This window comes from Pseudorca crassidens, chromosome 9 (genome assembly GCF_039906515.1).
Source record: "Pseudorca crassidens isolate mPseCra1 chromosome 9, mPseCra1.hap1, whole genome shotgun sequence".
Classification (NCBI taxonomy): Eukaryota; Metazoa; Chordata; class Mammalia; order Artiodactyla; family Delphinidae; genus Pseudorca; species Pseudorca crassidens.
This window is the reverse complement of record NC_090304.1, coordinates 64,892,380-64,912,993: the sequence shown is the minus strand read 5'-3', so window position 1 is coordinate 64,912,993 and position 20,614 is coordinate 64,892,380. Positions and strand designations below refer to the sequence as shown.

Here is a 20,614-nt window from a genome sequence, read left to right as displayed (position 1 = left end):
TCACAAGAAGCTAAATGTATAATGAATGTGCTAACATTTACGACAAGCAAAGGTATTAAACGTAATCCCTCTCATAATTGAAATTTTAACGTCTCACAGTCAACAGAAAATACATCCAAATGTGACTGAAGGGCCAACAGCATATAGGTTTTCAAATTTCTAACAGACACAACATAGTAAAAACACAGCCCTCATTTTATCCATCACCTAACCTAAGAGATATAAAATTTTTAAAAGACATATATTTTAGCTAATGTGCAGGATGGACCTTCTGTGTCTCTGTGCCTGATCATAAGCCTTTCTTTTCTGGGGAAGATACCCAGGTGAAATTAGTTTTGAGTTATTGGCCAGTATCATTATTCCAAGAGCCAATAAATGTGATTTTCAGATCCTTCCCAAAGTATGTTCCCTTCCGAAATAATCAACTGGTTAAACTCATTGATGTGCAAAGAAACCTGAATGACAAAGAAAGAAATGATTAAATACTAATAATATAGAGGATACACAGTGTCATGGCTAAGAGGAAGAACTCTGCAGTCGGACCGCCTGGCTTATATCCTAGCTCCGTCCTTTCCTAGCTCTGTGATTCTGGCAGGCGCTTAACCTCTGCGTGCACCTCAGTTTCCTCACATTGCGAAAGCAAGATATTAATAGTACCTATCTCACAGAGCTACTTTAAGGATTAAACACATATGTACGTATATGTATGCTGTATGTGTGTATGTGTGTATCTTAAAACCAGTTCTCGGACACAGTAAGCACGATACAACTGTTCGCTATTACTAATATTAATGAGAGCTGCTATTTACTGAATGCCTACTAGGTGCCTAAAGGCTGCCACAAACATCTCGATTTTCCCACAATGTATTATTGTTTCATTGAAGAGAGAAAGAAACTTGAGGCTCATGATGGTAAAGAATGTTCCCAACCGGTGACACAGCTAAGGGTATCAGAACTGCAGTCAAACCTAGGTCTGTTCAATTCCCAAGCTCATGGTCTTTCTATCAGGTCAGCCTGCCTCCCAAAGAATTAGATTATAATCAGGAAATGCTAACGACAACAACAACAATAAAGAATATGATCGTAAAGGCAAAGAAAAGTGTGCTTACAAAGTCAGGCAAAAGAATATGATTATTTTTTCAAAGTGGAAATCAGTCAATTGTTCAGGCATGATTTCTAATGAATCTGTGTAATGTTTTTAATCAAAAAGAAGAGATTAAAGATTTTAAAAGTGAGACTTAAGAATGTTATATAGTAACCTATCAGCAGTTTGCAAGTCAACATATTAATCTAGAACACTTAAAATATCTAAAATAATATAGGGAAAAAAATAGTCAAAATAATGTGCACTAAAAGAATGCCCCATGTTATTCTTATTAAATTTTAGGTCATATTTGATTTATAGCTAGATACCTACTTTACCACTGAAAGAATATTCCCTCAAGTAAACGAAAAGATTCAAAATCTTTTTTATGGAAATTGCTTTTTTTCTATGACCAGTTAAAACATCTCAGTCACTTACCTGCCCTTGGTGAGCCTTAAAAGGAACTTCCAGTAAGATGGTCGTAAGGTCTGAACTTCCATGACAGCCTAAGATTAGAATATTCAATTTGAGACTTCTTTTAGTAAACAGCAAATATTATCAGCAGTCTTAGGCAACAGAACATATTTGTCTCTATTTTTATTGCTCACTCTATTTAACGACAGTGATGACAGTAGTAACAAAAACATGTATTAATGTTTAAGTGGATAACTCTCAAGAATCTTTGTAAATATGCCTTCAAATAGGAATATTGCTCATGGAATAATAGAGTTAATAGTTATTATCATTGGGAAGCGTTTACTAGGTGCCCATTAGTAGCTGGCACTTCGCTAGTTATAGTAAGTTTACCAACTTGGCAGCGTTACTGTGAGAAGCTGCAAATAAAAGCTGTCCCCCAAACTTTGCAAAAGCCCTAAGACCATTAACATCAATAACGGTGATTGCAGAATTTAAAGAGATTGAACGATGCTTCTATTAAACTAGATTCTACCCCTATCCTCACTGCCTGAGTAATACTGGGGAAAAGCAATTATTCATATTTATGCCCATGCTATCTTTTTTTTGAAGTAAAATTAAGTTAGGGCATTCTAGCCAAGGTACTAGAGTGATAATTCTCCTACAAAAATTGCACTCTACTTAAACCTAAAAATTGTTGTGTTCATAAAACATGACCTAGCCCACTAAGTTAACATGTTTAATGATTTGAAACTTGCAAGCTATCTTGCTAACAAAACAAAAAAAGCATAGAATGTAAAAACTGGAAATGTTCCCAGGCCTTTATTTTTCCCCCATTGGTTTAATATATACACTAGAAACAGAAATAATTCTACTTCTCATTTGAAAAAGTTATACTTACTGCCTGGAAGCAAATTGCTGTAGAGATGGAATAGATGATAGTGTCTGCATGGGGAAAATAGGGAACCTTTCCTGCTTCAATACCTTTGAAATACATTGTCTGCAAAACAAGCACATAGCGCAAGATTTATAAAGAAAACAACTTTAAATAGCATTACCAATAAGGTGGAGTGATACGTTCCCTATCTACAACTATTTTTTCTACCTTTCAAAATCCTAACAATCCTTTCAGAGCTCAAATCATAGGGACTTCCCTGACATGTTAAGTGTCAGCCCTTCCCTTTCCCTCATTCACTCACCCCAAACCCCAGATGCCAGTAATAATACTTTTCTGTGAAATTCAACAGCACTTTATTTCTACCTCTTTCATGCTATTTATTCTTCACTGCTGTTTGTACAATGCCCAAGTCTTCCCTTCTCTGTTAGATCTATTCATTCATTCATTAAACATGTACTGGTGTAAACCCAATTAGCGCATAAGAAATAACTAACACACTCTAATAAGGTTACAAGATATCTATATTGATTAGATGTGTAGATCATCACATGTGTATGTATGTATATCTATGTTTATCTCATATATATATAGAGAGAGAGGCTCCCCAGAGGAGGGAGCAACTACTCTGTCTATGACAAAGGACCAAGGAGAATTTCAGAAATGACTACATTGAGTAGTGGGCATCTCAAACCATCTGCAGTGAAGAACCACTTTTTAAAAAACAAAATTTCCAACTATCATGGCCTGATGCTTTTATAATACAATAAAAATGAATTACTAGAATTGAACCAAATTTTCACTATTACATTCAAAAACAAATTACTCTATCGAGTTGCTATAAGGTTTCCAAATGCTTCCTCTCAATTTCTATCCTTTCCTTGTCATGAACTGGTATGGTAATGAACAGTTCATAGACCAGCGCTAGTCTGCTGACCCCACTTTTAATACTGCTGCTTTCTAAGAGGCCTAACATCAACAACTAGATAAGAGAGGAAAAGCAGGGGTAACAAACAGGGTGAAAATACATGACATGTATGGGGAATTTCCAGCAAATTTATATGGATGGAACAAAGGATAATTCATGGAAATGGGTTTTCTGGAACGTAGGGATGCTAAAGTGAAACAAGTAAGAAAAGTGGAAGGATGACCAAGACAGAATGGTGTTTCAATAGGTTGGAGAGAGCTTTAAGAAGACATGAGTGGACCATGAAATAAAGAACATAAAATAATTTTTTTCCAAGAAAAAAGTTGTTTATACAGCTGATTTTTAATTAATATTATGTATTAATATAGCATTTTAATATAAAATTAACTTCAATCCGTAAGATATGTACAAAGAGATTTATAATCTACTTCAGTAACAAGATAAACGTGGGCCATTATTTTGAAAGTTATATGATAATATATTACAAGGTACAGATATACTGTAGTGTATTCCTGTTAACAAAAATGAAATTCAGATGTGGTAGAATGGCATCATAGAAATGTTATGTGAAACAGGTATCTCTTGATATATGGGATCATTATGTTCCTAATTATTTCCTACAATAAAACTTATCTGTTGACCTAGAGTCTAAGTTAATGAAGAGTTGGGACTGTATCCTATACTTCTATATGCTTACCAGCACCACCACAGTAATGGGAACATAATCGATACTCAATAAATATGTCTTGGAAATAATTTTTTCCAAGAAAAAGTTGCCTATACAGGTGATGTTTACTTAAGACGCATTATATAGTAATATATCATTTTAATATAAAATTAACTTCAATCATAGGAAAATGATTGCCTATTATACCATAGTCATTAATTCCACAAAGGACATAGTAAGCTTATACTTCTAATTTCCTGCATTTAAAAAAAAGTTCTCATCAGCACACTTATCAGATACGATCTGTTGATATAAGAAACAGCGATACCACTGCTTGGCTTTAAAACCTCTAGCCATTTAGAGAAACATTTTACAAACTAGATCTCAATGTTGGATGGCCCCTATGTCAAAGAATATATTTTTTGCCAGCTAGGGCAAAAAAATATATTCTCTCACTCCCCTTTTCTTCTCTATTAGCAAGTCCTGCCAACTCTATCTCCTAACCATACACCAAATCTGTGTACTTTTCTCCATCTCTACTGCTACCATCCTGACACAAGCCACCATTTTCTGCCTGAGACTAACGGTTTTCTCCCAGATTCCAGTCTTGCCTCTAATCCATTCTCTATATAATAGCCAGAATATTCTTCTTAAAATGTGAATTAAATCACGTCATTTCCATGCTTAAAGCTCTCCAATGGCTTCCAAAGGCACTGAGAAAAAATAAATGCCTCCTCCCCTGCCTCCTTCTCTCTCTCTCTTTCTGTCTCTCATTTGGATAAAACAAATATGTAATTTTCTTAATGTCATTAGGGACACAGATTTTTAGTGAGATAAAACTTTTTAAAATTCAAACAAGTTAAATAAAATCTATAACCTGAACTTTGAATTGAAAACATCAATGTGCTCCTAATTATTTTCTCTTTCTCTGAAAAGAAAGGGGAAAAAAATAGCATGCTCTAACTCTGTTCACTGGAAAGGCCAAGAAACAATGACTAGCCTAGGAGCAAAAAACCTTTAGCACCCAAACTAAAGTTTTCTGAATACCATTTCTCACCAAAAGAAACTAGGTGCCATTGGAGAAGGCTGATTCTATGTCTGGAGCTGGAAACCACCCAGGTGAGCCTGGAATATCTTGTTTTATCACAAAGCAAGAAAACTATCAAAGATACCGGCATTGCGTGAAAAAAGAAACAGGAGTCAACTTGAAGAGGCTCTCATGGCCAAAGATGGGGCAATTTGAGCATAATGACTGCAATAGGTTGAAACAAATCAAATACCTTAAACTCCATAAAGACACCTGACAACAAAGACTTACAGGTCAACTTTGCAGGATGCTAGGGACTAACTCATTCCAAACATTAGCAAATAAAGGGAAGTAATCAAGCACTTTATTATGACTTTGTGAACAGACGATCTCACAGTAACCAAACAGCTGAAAGGGAAAGTTCTTTATGAAGAATTCCCACTAATAAATGCAGAAGAAACAATAATATTAGATTATGATGATTTTGCAACCCTCAGTGAAATAATAAACCCTGGTCATTAATGGCTGCTAGAAAAATAGGGTAAAAGATGGGGAACCTTATGTTGGCTCTATCAACACTGAGCCCACTGATCCATCTTAGCATCCCTGGTGGCGCAGTGGTTGAGAGAGAGACAGGGGCTTTCCTGGTGGCGCAGTGGTTGAGAGTCTGCCTGCCGATGCAGGGGACACGGGTTCTTGCCTCGGTCCGGGAAGATCCCACATGCCGTGGAGTGGCTGGGCCCGTGAGCCATGGCCACTGAGCCTGCGCATCCGGAGCCTGTGCTCCGCAACGGGAGAGGCCACAATAGTGAGAGGCCCGTGTACCACAAAAAAAAAAAAAAAAAAAAGAGAGAGACAACCCGACATTTTTGTGTTTCCTAATGTGATGTAATAGGAATTCACACACACAGTAAATGTGAAGTTTTTCTGCCACTACCATCCGCCTAAAAGAAACTGAACCTGAACTTGCTTAAGGCTCTAGATCTAATTTACAGTTTACAGACAATACATGAGTTAAAGGAACATGTTATAACACCACCAGTGAGGATGCAATCAGCAAAATCCAGAATGTGGGAAATTCCAAAGAATTAATAACCTAGATTATCAACAAATAAATGGCAAGGAAAAAAAGAAAGGGGGAAGAAAAGAAGAAAGGGTGAGGGATAACTATTATAAACTAAAAAGAGACTTTGGATCTCAACTAAAACAAAGGGATTGCAAAAGACATTTGTGAGGTAATATTGAAAATGCAAGCTCTAATTGGATAACGATAATAATAAAGAATTACCAGGTTTTTAAAATTAATGACATGTATTTTGATTATACCCTGATGGCATTCATGATTTGTTTGTTTTTAAGGAGTCCTTATTCTTTAGTTTTATTTTTTAAGGACTCTTTCTCCTCAGTTGTTTACGGATGAAGTGATTTGATCTCTGGGATTTGTTTTAAAATAACTTGGTACTTGGGGGTTTGGAGCGGTATAGGTGAAAGGAGATTGGCCAAATGCTGTTAACTGTTGAAGCTGTATGATGGGGTCCATGAGGGTTATCACATTATTCCTCCTATGCTTGTGTATATTTGAAAATAACACAAAGAAAAAAGAAGAAATAGGAGAACTGACTTTGTAAGTACTTTTATAGGATTAGAATTTGCTTTTGAAACTTTTACTACTAAAGCAGCTAAAAAGCTCTGTATCCTTTGGTTGTATGTGCTTAAAAATGTTTGCTTACCTCTACCAATTTGGAAGCTAAATACATGGAAATTGTTGTGCTTTTATAAAACATCATTGATATTCCCGCCAAAAATCCTGAAACAACAAATAAGGCAAAACTGATCAGAACTCAAAGTATTTCTTTGTTATTAAGTCACTCAGAAATGTTGATTCACTTAAATAGGAAAGAACTGATTTGTGGCACTGCCTTTTGTCACAACAAAATCAAGGACAGTAATATAAGTGATGACATTAAAATGGGGTGAATTCTTATTTATTATCACATATTTTTAAACTTAAACATTGACCTTTAGAGTTAGGAACCACAGTTCTGATACACATATCACAAGAAACTACATTCTAAATTTAACTTTTAAAAACAGCAGTGGTCTTGCCAAATACAATGATCTTTTAAAATAATTTTTTAAAGGTTACTGGTACCATTTCTGATCTCAAGTGGAAATAGTCATTCATCTATTCTCCTAACAGCTCAAATTATGTTTAGTGCTGTCATCACACTTCCCTCCATTGCTTTCGTTCTATAAATGGAAAACCAAGGTGGTAGGAGGCCTGGAATACTAATAGTAGGGCTATTACTAATACATATCTGAAAAATTGTCTATTTAACTTAAGTAATACATATACTGAACTCACAGAAAATGTTTAGTTTTTATTTTTATAAAATTACTTGAGTTCCTAAAAAAATTATTATTAAAAAATACATCACTTGCCAGTGGTAAAATCAGAATATTTTAAGAAATCTAACTGCACTTCCACTAGTCACTTATATAATATTTTAAGTCTTTATGTTCTTTTGTGACACATTTTCCCTAGAATTTCTGGCCTGTAGCAGGACAGATACCCGAGTCATTATATTGCCAACCCAAAACATCAGATGGCAAGAGAGCCTTGATACGTTAAACTTCACAAATACAAAATGTTTGTACTAGTGCCTTAATGGGGATTCTATTACAGAGAAGGGAAGATACAAAGAAATCAGATGAATCTGAAAACCATGTCTGCTTCATTCCTACTACTGATTGATGCAATAGTAATATATGTATTTTATCATTGCTTTACCAGCTATAATGGCATGCAGTTCATCATCCAGATTTCTGACCCAGCGCAGGAAGCAACTAGTACCCTGTATCAAGAAGAAAATACAATGACTTCAGTTGTTTCAGTTCTAGGAAAAAAATGCATGTAACATCTGTAATGGGTGAGTCATTAGCTGACCTTGGAGGCAAATTGGTGATCTTATTTAAATCAAACTGAATATATGATTGGGAAAATTATGAACAGTAACCTGTTATAACGTTACTGTTTGGATAGACCCTATTAAGAAATTATACATAAAATTTTCATTGTAATGATTTTTCAAAATGAATTCAAAAATTCTACTTTTGCTTAGATGTAGAATGCCGGGAAAAGTATCACTCCCATTCTAACAAGGAGAAAAAGCTGGATAAGCTACAACTCTATCAAGTCAGAATCCTATAGTTAGAGAAAACATTTTTCAATATGAAGGTGAAATAAAGACTCTCTCAGAAATTTCGCACCAAGCTGGCGGGTAATCCCCATATCGGTGTGACGTGCTAGCTCGGAAGTGTTTTCTGCTGCTGTCATGGTTCGTCCGCTAAACTGCATCGTTGCTGGGTCCCAGAACATAGAACATCGGCAAGATCAGGGACGAGCCATCGTCAAGAACGGGGACCTGCCCTGGCCCCTGCTCAGGAATGAATACAGGTATTTCCAAAGAATGACCACAACTTCTTCAGTAGAAGGTAAACAGAATTTGGTGATTATGGGTAGGAAGACCTGGTTCTCCATTCCAGAGACGAATCGACCTTTAAAGGACAGAATTAATATAGTTCTCAGTAGAGAACTCAAGGAACCTCCACAGGGAGCTCATTTTCTTGCCAAAAGTCTGGATGATGCCTTAAAACTTATTGAGCAACCAGAATTAACAAATAAAGTGGACATGGTTTGGATAGTGGGACACAGTTCAGTTTACAAGGAAGCCATGAACAGGCCAGGCCATCTTCGACTATTTGTGACAAGGATCATGCAGGAATTTGAAAGTGACACATTTTTTCCAGAAACTGATTTGGAAAAATGTAAACTTCTCCCAGCATATCCAGGTGTTCCTTCTGATGTCCAGGAGGAGAAAGGCATATTTGAAGAATATGAAAAGAACAGTTAATATGAAAGTGTTTTCTGATCTATTTCTGATCTATTTCAAGACTCCTCCTCCCCGCCCGCCCCCAAAAAATTATGTAGTTTTTGTTGTAAAGACTTTTGTTGACTTTAGATCTATGGAAATTATTTCTAAGCAAAGTACCTTTATTCCCCATTAATCTTAACTAGACTGTATCAGATACCATTCGTGAAACATTTCTTGCTGAAACTGCCTGAATGACCATCAAGGGTCAAGAATAGGTTACCAGCACCGGCCTAGGGTAGAATATCTACCAAGACAGCCCAAAGTGGGAGAGTCCCCTGGTAGCATAAGTTGAAACCAGAGCCTATAGAGCTAGGAGTTAGGCAGATGGGTCCAAAGGTCAGAAATAGATTATAAATAGAAGAGCTAGCACTCAGTTATTAAAATTAGATCAAAAGAGGGACTGTGAATTACTCTATATCACACTTGTGAAAAATATTCTGTTCACTCAGACCGGGAGTCAATAAGTTGAGAACGCCAGGATATTCCACACGGATAGTAAAGAGGCAGGTATGACACTACCTTTTCGGTGGTTAAAAGAGAAGGTCTGAGACCTTAAAAGACTTTGTTTCTGATCTTCAGTGAGATTCCATGAGATGTTACAATGATAAAACAAGAAGTGGCTGCTCTTTACAAAAAAGAATAATCTAATATCAAGCATAATGGCTAAAATTAAAAATTCAAGGAGGTAATAAATTGAGAATGAATATTGCTAGAAACCAAAATTAGTAAGTTAGAAACTAAACTTCACAGAATTAAAAAATGAAAATTAAAACATGTTTTACCCACCATGTTAAGTAAAGATTTAGATTAAGTATCCAAAAAAAAAAAGAGCATTTTCTGTCTTATAAATTGGGACAACCTTTTTAGAGTGTAAGTTAGCAATATCAATTAATATTCAAAATATTCTGGGTTTGGACCCAGAACTTGCACTTCTAGAAATTAATCCTGAACAAAGAAATGGACCCAAGAATATTTGTTGCAACATTTTTTTTCAAAGTTGGAAAGAGCCCAAATGTTGATAAATAAGAAATAACTAACCAATATGTCTATAAAATGTAACATCTGCAGCAGTTAAAAAGGACGAAGTACTGACAGAAAAACGCCAAAAATTGCTAAGCAAAAGAAGCAAATTGTGTATAATACTCAAAATGTTTAATAAATGTTAATGTGGGGGGGGGACAAAACAAAAAAAAAGACTCTCTCAGACAGACAGAAGCTGAGAAAATGCACCACCTGCAGACCTGCATTACCAGAAATGTTAAAGGTCGTTCTGCAGGCAGAAGGAACAAGATACCAGATAAGAATTTAGGTATAAAAAAAGAGATGAAGAGCTCTGGAAATGGTAAAATGAAGGTAAATTTAGAAGACATGTTTTTCTTACCTTTAATTGTTATAAAAATGAATCAACTGTCTAAAGCAGTGGTCAGAAAACTATGGCCCACTAGGCAAATCTAGCCTGCCACCTGTTTTTACATGGCTCATAAGCTAGAATATTTTTACACCTCTCAATGGATAAAAGTAAAAAACAATAATATTTTGTGACATGTGAAAATTATATGAAATTCTAATACAGTGTGCTAAATTTTTATTGGAATACAGCCATGCTCATTCATTTATATATTGTCTATGGCTGCTTTCACACTATAACATCAGAGCTGAATAGTTGTGAGTGAGACCATATGTTCCACAAAGCTTAAAATACCTACTCTTTGGCCCTTTACAGAAAAAGTTTTCTGACTCCTGGTCCAAAACAAAAATAGCAACAGCATATTGTGGGGTTTATAACATATGAAAAGATAAATGAATTGCACAAAGGATGGGAAGGAGGAATTACAAGTATGATGTGGTAAGATTCTTACACTATACTGAAGTGGTATAATATTATTTGAAAATATTGACCAATAAATTAAAAATGTTTATTATAAATATTAAGACAGTCACTAAATTTTAAAAAGACATATAAATAATAAGTCAATAGTGATGACAGATTATAAAAAATACAAAAAAATTAATATAAATTTAAAATACATAAAAAATACCCCCAAAATCAAGGAGACAAAAAAAAAAGAGAAGCAAAGAAAACATGGAACAAATATGAAACAACTAATAAGAAAGTAGATACAAACAGATATAAACTCAACCATATCAATAACTATATTAAATGTAAAGAGTCTAAATACACCAATTAAAAGACAGTGATTACCAAACTGGATACAAAAGTAAGAACCAACTATATGTGGTCTAAAAGAAACCAACCTTTAAACTGAGGTCACAGAAAGATTAAAGAAGGAAAATATACCATCAAATATAATCAAAAGTAGCTATATTAATAGTAGACATAGTAGACTTCAGAACAAGGAATATTACCAGGATAAAGAGGAACATTACAAAATGGAAAAAGGGTCAGTTCATCAAGAAGACACAGAAGAAATAAGGTTTGTTTGCCTGACCTTCTCTTAATTACATTCTTAGGAAGATGCAAAAAATTGATAAATTTTTCAGAAATCACATATGGCTTTGGAACATGCTGTATGAATATTTTTAATAATAGATTTTCTGACCCAGTTGCATTTTCCTTAGTTTAATTACCATTAGTTTATATTACCTAAGCAAATAAGTAGCAAAAATGTAAACAAACAAAAAAGCCTAGGCTCTCAGATATGCTGGATGGTGGAGAAAAACAAACCTGGGCTAAAAATGTTGGAGATAATCCACATATAAATATTTAAGGGTTTATCTTAAGAGTAAATACAAACTCTATGACACAAGAAATGAAAAAGAATGTGAATATAAACATATTATCACTAATATTCTGCCCTATTAACTCTTGTATATATTCAAAGATATAAGTAATGCTTCCTAGTCAAACCATATTGAAAATGTTTTCAGTGTTAGTAATATTTCATAACAAGTGATTAATTAACTATAGTTCATAGTTTGCCACTCTTTCCTTTCCATTTCAAAATACTTTCTCCACATCTACCTTTTATAAGTAAACTTTATCATAAAATGAAACACAGCCATCTTATCCAAAATAATTCCAGAGTTCAGTTTTTCCCAGCATTTTCTTTTAACAACTGTGTGTGTGCACATGCACACATGCATGCACATGTATACAGGTCAACCTTAGTTAACACATTTTACCTTTAAATTTTGAATATCAATTTTAGATGTTTAATAAAATATGTCAGTAATATGATTTAGATATTAGTGATTCCCATTAAACAAAAGGCCATTGCTTCAAATTGCAGAGTGTTATGTCACAGATGATCCCTATATATGTGTTTAGGTAGGTGCTTATTATATATGTGTGGGTACTTTATAGGAACATGCAGAAGGAGGTGGAAGAATGTTAACTTTGTTTATTTGAGAGAGTACAGTAGAAAGAGTGAGCGAGTGGGAGATGGAAAATAAGTCATTGCTTATATCAGTTACAAGAGAAAATCCTTTTTCTATCAAACGTTGATATCAGCTAGGAGGGTCTGAAAATGTTTAAATTAATAATCAGGTAGTAAAATTATTCAGAAAAAACAAATAGATACATCACTTTTGATCTTAGAAATATCAGGAAGTTCATATTTTCTCAGTGACTACATTGTTGAAGAAAAGAAAATGAGTTTTTGAAAATCTTTAATATTATGTATAAATGCAAATATATCTACACTTTCAAGCTTTAAGAGAAGAAATATCTCCAGCCTCTATTCCCAACATAATGTGCATATTTGGTGATGAGATATTTATGAATACTACAGAAAGAAGTATTTAAAAAAATGACAGGGCTTCCCTGGTGGCGCAGTGGTTGAGAGTCCGCCTGCCGATGCAGGGGACACGGGTTCGTGCCCCGGTCCGGGAAAGATCCCACATGCCGCGGCGCGGCTGGGCCCGTGAGCCATGACCACTGAGCCTGCGCGTCTGAAGCCTGTGCTCCGCAACGGGAGAGGCCGCAACAGTGAGAGGCCCGCGTACGGAAAAAAAAAACAAAACAGATGAGCTAAGGCCGTATCTCATTTTAACAATAGCCATGTTATTTATTTCCCACTTTTCTTTCCTCTTCTGAAAGCCTTACCTTGTATATACTAACAAAAGAGCCCAGAAAAGCTCCGAGCTGGAAGTTTTCTTTATTGTAGAAGAGAGAAAATAGCCGGGATGGCTGTGTAAACAGATGCCTAAATGCAGAGGGAATCCGGAGGCAGCACTGGATCAAGTATCCCACGCTAAACATTCTGATAAAACCCTAGAGAAAATTGGGAGGAAATTCTGATTTACAACCAAATTTTGAAGACAGATAGATGTAAATTTTATTGTTGCAGAATCAAAACGGAACTAAAAATATTAAGACAAGTTTATATCGCAGCCATTTTCAAAATTAAGTCCTAAACCTCAAACAATTTTAAAACAATTGCCTTAAAAATAAGCGTGAAATCTTGCAGCAAACATACTTTCTATGATTTACAAAGTCTTAAAAAGTCTCCCAAGCACTGGCCAAGTCTATCTATGTACCAAACTTCTACTTCTTGGCATTTTGTTGACATAACTGGGATTTATAATCCCTAAACCACAAATAGTTTTAGAAACAAAAGCACTGCAATTCCAAAAAAAACAGTTAACAAAACCAAATGCTTTGGGAAATTTTAACAGAAAATGTCTCTTAATCATTAGTTTGAACAGAGATTCTTTTGACAGAAAATAATTGTATTATCTGTTTAGACCTTTGGTGTCAACTATTTAAACAATCAAGTTTAAAGAATTTTCCAGGAAAAGAAATAATTCTATCTAGGTTTTTACTTCTGTGCTCAATGTGTCAAGCTGAAACATCTCTAGGGAATGGCAGCTTTAAGGTAAACTAAAGAAAACCCGAGAAAGCAAATTTGCCACAAATCCACATTTGCTGTCAACATTTCTCCATATTACCTGCAACTATCTACAGTGTAAAAGGGAGGAAAGGATGACTAATGTTGGTCAATTTCATTTCACTCTTTAGGAAAATGAAGTTTGATGTCACTTAATGGTGAGAGACTGAAAAATTCCAGTCATCTCAAAACAAAATGTTATCAAAAAGAATAGTATTTTATACATGATTCAGCCAATACACTGTAATACTGATCTCCCATCGTCCTCCTCTTTCACCCCCACTGGAATGGAAAAACGTCTACATTCTTAGCAGTGTTTGCTGCTAAGTTTCAAAGGTCAGGTTTGTATCTTCGGTATGGCTGCCTTCTATTTTTAAAAAAAAAAATTGAGTTACTATGAAGAAACATTCATTAATTTACCTGAAACTACCTAATACCTGGTTAAAACATGAAAATTAAATTGTCCAAACAATTAGCATGAATTATCATGCATTTGCTTAACTGAAACTGCCTAGTGTTTGTTTAATGCATGAGGTGGTCACACCTGTATCTTGTCACTGATAATATCATAATATTAACCTAAGGGTTCAAAGATCACACTCATGTTCAATCATTTCACACTGTTTTCAAGAGATCTATTCATCCTTCCATCAATTCACCCTTTCATGTATTCAGGAAAGATTCAGTGAATGCCTCTCATGTGCTGCTCATCACACTAGATGCTGGGGATAGAGTACTGAGGACACAAAGCTCTTGCCTTCATGGAGCTTCCATGCTCATTAGAGGAAGAGAAAATCAGTAAACAAATAAACATAAAGTAATTACAGATTACAATAAGTGTTGAGAAGGAAGTAATCAGGGCACTGGGAAAGAAATTAACAGGGCATCCTATATTAGACTGAGTGGTAAGGGAAGGCTACTGAGGATGTGACGTTTAAATAGACACAAAAGAGAAGGAGCTGGCATGAGAAAAACATTTTGGGTAGCTTGGACAAAAAGCACAAAGCCAAAAAAGAGATTGGCAGGTATCAACAAAAAGTTCATGTGAATGGAGTATAGTGAGTTGGGGGGAATGTTAATTCATCTGAATATTCACTCAGGGGTATGATTTAACATGAGGTATAACTGAGTCCATGGAATAATGAGGTGCACTGTCAAAATATTTTGCTATACTTGTGATATAAATTCCTCACCCACAAATCTCCAAATAATTCTACATTCATGGACATAATATAACAATGTATACATAAATTAGCAAGTTTATAGTACTGGTACACGCTTGAAAGAATGACTACATTTTTTCATAGCTCAGTAATTCTCACTAACTTTCTCGTATACTTTTTTTAAAATATCACCTCTCCTCTCCCCAAATTTCTCAAATATCTCTAATTTAGTCAAAATGCTTTTCTTAGTTCCCCTCCTGCAGTTTCCCCCTGAACTAGAATTATGTCCAATTGGAGGGAATAATAACCCTCTCTGGGAGCTTGTAGACTTTGAGGCAGCCAGCAACATTCTTTTTTTTTTTTTTTTTTTTTTCTTTTTTGCCACTTTAAAAATGGGGCAGGAAATCAGATTTGGAAAGAGTGTGTCAGAAACTACTTCACAACTGAAAAAATACTCTACTGCTTTTACCCCTGGTTCTGTCTTTGAGTACTTTAAAGGTAAGTGTTGGCCTGGGTGCGCCACCAACAACACTCGGCCACAGGCATTCACATTCATAGGCACTAATGTGATACAGTCCCTCCCTTTCTAGAGGGACGGTCAGGAGGCTGTCTTTTGGGGTGCTGTACAACTCTGTTCTTCTCATCATCAGTAAAGTGGGGATCAGATGTTGTAAGAAAGAACATAAATTTCTAAAGCATCAGGATTGTTAGAGCACCATCCAAAACTAAAGAACTTGTAGCAGATGGTGCCACCTGTGACAGACTAACTGCAATGAAAATTAACTTCCTTCTCAGAGTTGGTGGGATGGGGGATGGGGGGCAGTGGCAGGCATGGGATGGGGGATGGGGAGAGAGCACGGCCCTGGTACACTAATATATTAGGGAGTGGGGAATTTATGTCAGTGGGCATAACTAACTTTCTTAATGTAGAACAACTGTGGACATGCTCCAGTTACCGTCATGCCTTAAAAAATGTAACAGCTTTACAAGTCCAAAACCAAATGCCACTGTCCCAGATTGTGCAGTGTATGTGAGTGACTGCTGATCCCCTAGCACACAGCACAGTCCAGGGGCCTTGTTCTAAGATGTATTCTAATGAGGATACATTGCAAAGTACAAATTTTAATTTTAATGTGACTTTTTCTCTTTTTTGTTGTTGTTGCTTCACCTTCTACTTTGCAAGTTTTACATTTATTAAGTAAGCTAATGTAAAAATTATTTAACAAAGGATCTGGTAAGTGAATACTAAAAGCTAAATTGTTATCTATTTCTCACAAGTGTCTTATTCTTCAAGTCAAATGCAAAGAATGATAGCAATGATTGTCAACTTTTCCACTTACTTTGAAATTATGTTTTAATAAATAAGTTTTTTCTATACATATTCCCTGTGGTTATTAAAGTAGATTTTATATACTTACTTTAACGCAATAAGAGATGCAATTATCCTCATAGTGTTTGCAACATCTATGCCTTGGTCCATGCTTACATCTGAAATTAAACCAACAAAACTAATATAATTAAAATGTGTGTGTATGCGTGCGTGTGCGTGTGTGTGTGTGTTAATCTGCTTAAAACTCTCTAACCAAAAAAGGAGAAAACATTATCAACTCATTTCTAAATGTGTGCGTCTTTTGATTTCTTAGGACATACAGAAGCAAAGCTAACAGATTATTTTCCCTTTGCTGCTCACCATTTGACACACTGTATAAAATACGTGACTGCAGTCAAAATACTTGAATGTGGAACAGAAAAGCCATATTGGTAAATATTTGTGACTAAATATGAAAAATATGTATATGTTATCTCTATACTCTGCCAAATCTTTTGGAAGCTTTAAATTGTTTATTGTAGCATATAATGGTCATAAATCATCCATGACGTCAGTACTTGAGCAAAAATCATAATGAGAATGTGCTCAGGTTACAGGAATTTATACTTAATTATATTTGAGAGAAAACATCTGGGAAAGAAACATGATATAGTATTAGAATTTAAAATTCAGTTTTTAAAATAAATATAGAAATAGAACATGCAGGAATTCAAAAGTAGGTTGTGATTTAACCGTAAACAACTTAGTCTTCCAGTGTTTAATAAACATTTCTGCTGGGAGGACTACTATTCAAGACACACTTATTTTAGTTATTTGGTATGTCTACTCCAGGACTATTTATTCACTCCAGGCGTAAAAAAGTAAGTAGAATATCTAATATGGGTTTAACTCTCCCCCTTTCTCTTTGAAGAGTTCAGTTCCAAAATAAGCAGTCTTTATAACTCTTTCAGAATACAATTAATTAATTATCTTCATGGTTGGAACACATTAACTCTTTCTTGTTTATGATAATAACTTGCAGAGTGATATCCTAGCTCTCTAACTCCATTTGCAAATTGATTATAAAGACCTCCGAAATTCAATGCTGCACTGCAGCTGGAGTATACAGGCAGCCTTTCCTAGTCAAGGGTGACAGCAATAGTTCATTCCTTATGTCGTTAGAATGATATGACATATCTGGTCATGCGAAGTTGTTGAGTGATTAAAGCTAGGGGCCTGAAAAGGGGTGAATCAGAGAAGGACTGCCTTATGTAAACCATCACTCTTCATACTTCTAAGTGTCCTCTTCAAAGACATCTCTCAGCCATGGCTACCAGAACTAACACAGAAATTATTAAACTCTCTTTGCTAGTGAAGTTGAATTCTGTTATCAACTACACTGTCATTTAATCTTTCCTAGTCTTTCATTAAAATGGCTTCCCAAGTGCTGGACTGCCAGTCTCCTATGTCATCTGCTCTGCTTCTATATTATCCTGCACCTGCTTTCACACCAATGGACCCACTGAGGCTACTCTGACAAGTTCTGCCATGGCCCGATCAGCTCTGATACCCAAGGCTTCATTCACCCCCGTCACACATTCTCTGCATTCCCCTATGATTCTTGTTGACATGATTCCCATTAACGGGATCCCCTACATCACACATTCTCTGCATTCCCCTATGATTCTTGTTGACATGATTCCCATTAACGGGATCCCCTACCACAATTATTACTGCCGTCTACCACCCCTTTCTTTCCTTTTACCTTCTTCTGTGGTGTACAGAAGAAGAGACGAAGTCTTTAAATTCAGTAAAAGTTTTGAGTACCTACTCTGTGCTCGTGTAAGTGAAGCAAACTCCTGTGCTATTTCATTTAATGCATGCAACACTCCTTAATAAAGTTAACTGATGAGGACTTTGGGATGTAGAGTGGTTAAATCACTTGTTCAAAGTCCCAAAGCCAGGAGGGGCAAAATGAGTCAAACACAGGTCTTCAGATTTCTTAAAGGGCGTCACCTTCCTGTAGTTGATCCCCTAACTTTCTATACTGCCTCCTCATTCTACACTCTCTAAAATAGCACAACAAGATTATTTTTATTGGCTGGTATTCTAATTTTAAAACTTTAAATTTATTTTCTTAAATATCTTAAATATTTGAAATGCAAATGAAGACTTATCTGTATGAAATAGACTTCTTTGTATAACATACAAATAAAGATTTCTTATTTTATTTCCAAAGCCCTAAAAATTTCCACTCTTGCAAAATATCCTTCACTTAAACTTTGCTCCTTATTGTATCTATATCTTCTTAAATCTCTCTTGGAATTTTTCTTTCTTCTTTCCACACTTGAAACATTCGATTAGCACATATTAATCTGTTTCCTGAAGTTCCCTATTCTAGCCCCCTGCAACTCTGCTTAGTTTGAAATAGAAAAGTATTTCGATTTCATGTAAAACTATTTTAAAGGCAGATAATGGTCTATAGTCCTGCTAGAAATAATAAACAACATTCACTTGCCATCGTGTGCCTTTTTATAAAACTCTATGCAGTTTTTGGTAAAAAAAAAAAAAAAATTATTACCTGAAAAGAAAACAAAAATACCTTGGCATGGTACAAATGTTATATAAAATGGTGACAAAATGTGCTAAAATATCAAGATAAAGAACTCACACTGAATCCACAAGCTTCCTGACTAGAGCAATTATATTCGTTCCTCTTGGTTTTTCCTCATGTTTCTCAGTCTTTTGTTCCACTTTTGCATATGCCGCCTCTGGTGAATAAGAATGTGTGGGAATTTCTTCCTTCCCAACAATGAACCTAAAGAAAAGAGCACAATGAGAGGCATTTTTCCCCTTAAAAAAAGAAAATCAGTGAGAAAATAAACTGATTTTGTTTATATACAAATACACTGTGGACAGTACCTTATCATTTGAAATAATATTTTCCACAATTTATATAAAACTAGTCATCCTTTAAAAAATAGGCTTTTGAAATCTGAATACTCGGAAAATGTTAATAGCTGTTTATTTAACAGTGCAGGCATCTTAAAATCAAATACAGCATAGCTCTTTGATGAAACACCCTTTTAACTTAGGTCACCGCTTTTTTAAGGTATTACACAACTTAAAAGTTTTTTCAAACAAAAAGGCAGATGAACTATTAACTTGGATCTACTAGTTAATGACAAAATTGCTATTATTTTCTCTAAAATGTACTAACAATTACAATTGAATGCATTTCTCATTTTTTTACTCTAAATTTATACCTAACGTCACTTTGAGTCATAAAACAGCTGCAGTACAGTAGGTGGTCATCTATATGCACATGAGAAATAGAGGGAACTAAAGAATGAGAATCAGAAAGTGGTTAAGAGTCTGTGTGTCTTCCCCACATTATTAGAAAATCTTAAATTTGATGTTATTCTAATCTACTTACTTCTCTTTGGAAAAATCTAATATCCAGGAGAAGACACCATTCCTCTATCGTCAAAACTGGACTATATTTTTCCAAAGACAATACAAAGAAAACATTACCAACCATTAGATATCACTCAATCAGTATCCTTTATCAGAATTTTCATTTTTGCTGTTTTCACCTTCACTATAAGAGTCAGTGCTCTTGTAAAGAATAACTAAGCTTTCCTTAGCCAATTCTGCTTGCTGAACCTTCAGAAAATATCACAAAACATAGATAAAACAGGAGACCAATAACACTACACTAAAATTCTAGAACATGGGAACTCTGGCAAATTTAAATACTCGTAAAAGAGAGAAAAATTGTTACTATCAACAATTGCAACCCATCTCATTAGGACAAACTTGACAAAACATCTAGTTTACCAAATTGTAAGGGGCGTGCAGTGAGATTGTTTGTCACCAGATGGCAGCTGTGCCTCCTTGGTAACTGCTGGTCCAAAAGAATTTGGTTCCTAATCGTGGGTGTGAATGGTGCTCTTTATAAACAAGGTAAAGCTATGCTAGAACAGATACAATATCTCTCATACCTTTCCTAACACTGAAAGGAAAGTGTTGCTATTTTGGCCAGGACCTACCATTCGGATTAGAGCTCACTTCCTTGGAGAAGCTGTCCCTGCCCCAAGCTGGAGTGAGTGAGCCATCCTTCCTTTGTGCTCTCACAGCCCAGTGATCCCCCAGTACTGGAAGCACCTTTTTAGTAGTTTCCCTGCCCCACTAAACTGTGGGATCTGTGAGACTATAGATACCTTCTTTGTTATTACATCCCAGTGCCTGGCACATAATAAATATTTAGTTATTTATTATGCCGGGCACATAATAAATATTTAATTAATACCTAGCAAAGGAAGATCGTAATAGTGAGCAT

At 35.2% G+C, this 20,614-nt stretch overlaps 1 protein-coding gene and 1 pseudogene across 3 annotated transcripts in view; one reads left to right on the top strand and one right to left on the bottom strand.

Moving 5' to 3' along the window:
* The window catches only part of TMEM135 (transmembrane protein 135), a 247,947-nt gene that overhangs the window by 8,115 nt on the left and 219,218 nt on the right, over positions 1-20,614 (bottom strand). Inside the window, exons 8-14 of one of the 3 annotated variants that reach the window (XM_067750646.1) lie at positions 18,944-19,090; positions 16,382-16,451; positions 13,017-13,184; positions 7,807-7,870; positions 6,746-6,822; positions 2,400-2,498; positions 1,523-1,590 (exon numbers count right to left, since the gene is read on the bottom strand). In XM_067750646.1, the coding sequence (XP_067606747.1) occupies positions 1,523-1,590; positions 2,400-2,498; positions 6,746-6,822; positions 7,807-7,870; positions 13,017-13,184; positions 16,382-16,451; positions 18,944-19,090 (693 nt within the window). Of the gene's footprint in view, positions 1-1,522; positions 1,591-2,399; positions 2,499-6,745; positions 6,823-7,806; positions 7,871-11,098; positions 12,870-13,016; positions 13,185-16,381; positions 16,452-18,943; positions 19,091-20,614 lie in introns of those variants that run through there. The other 2 variants (XM_067750648.1, XM_067750649.1) reach the window with 2 other exon arrangements.
* LOC137230713 (dihydrofolate reductase pseudogene) lies at positions 8,165-9,006 on the top strand (annotated as a pseudogene).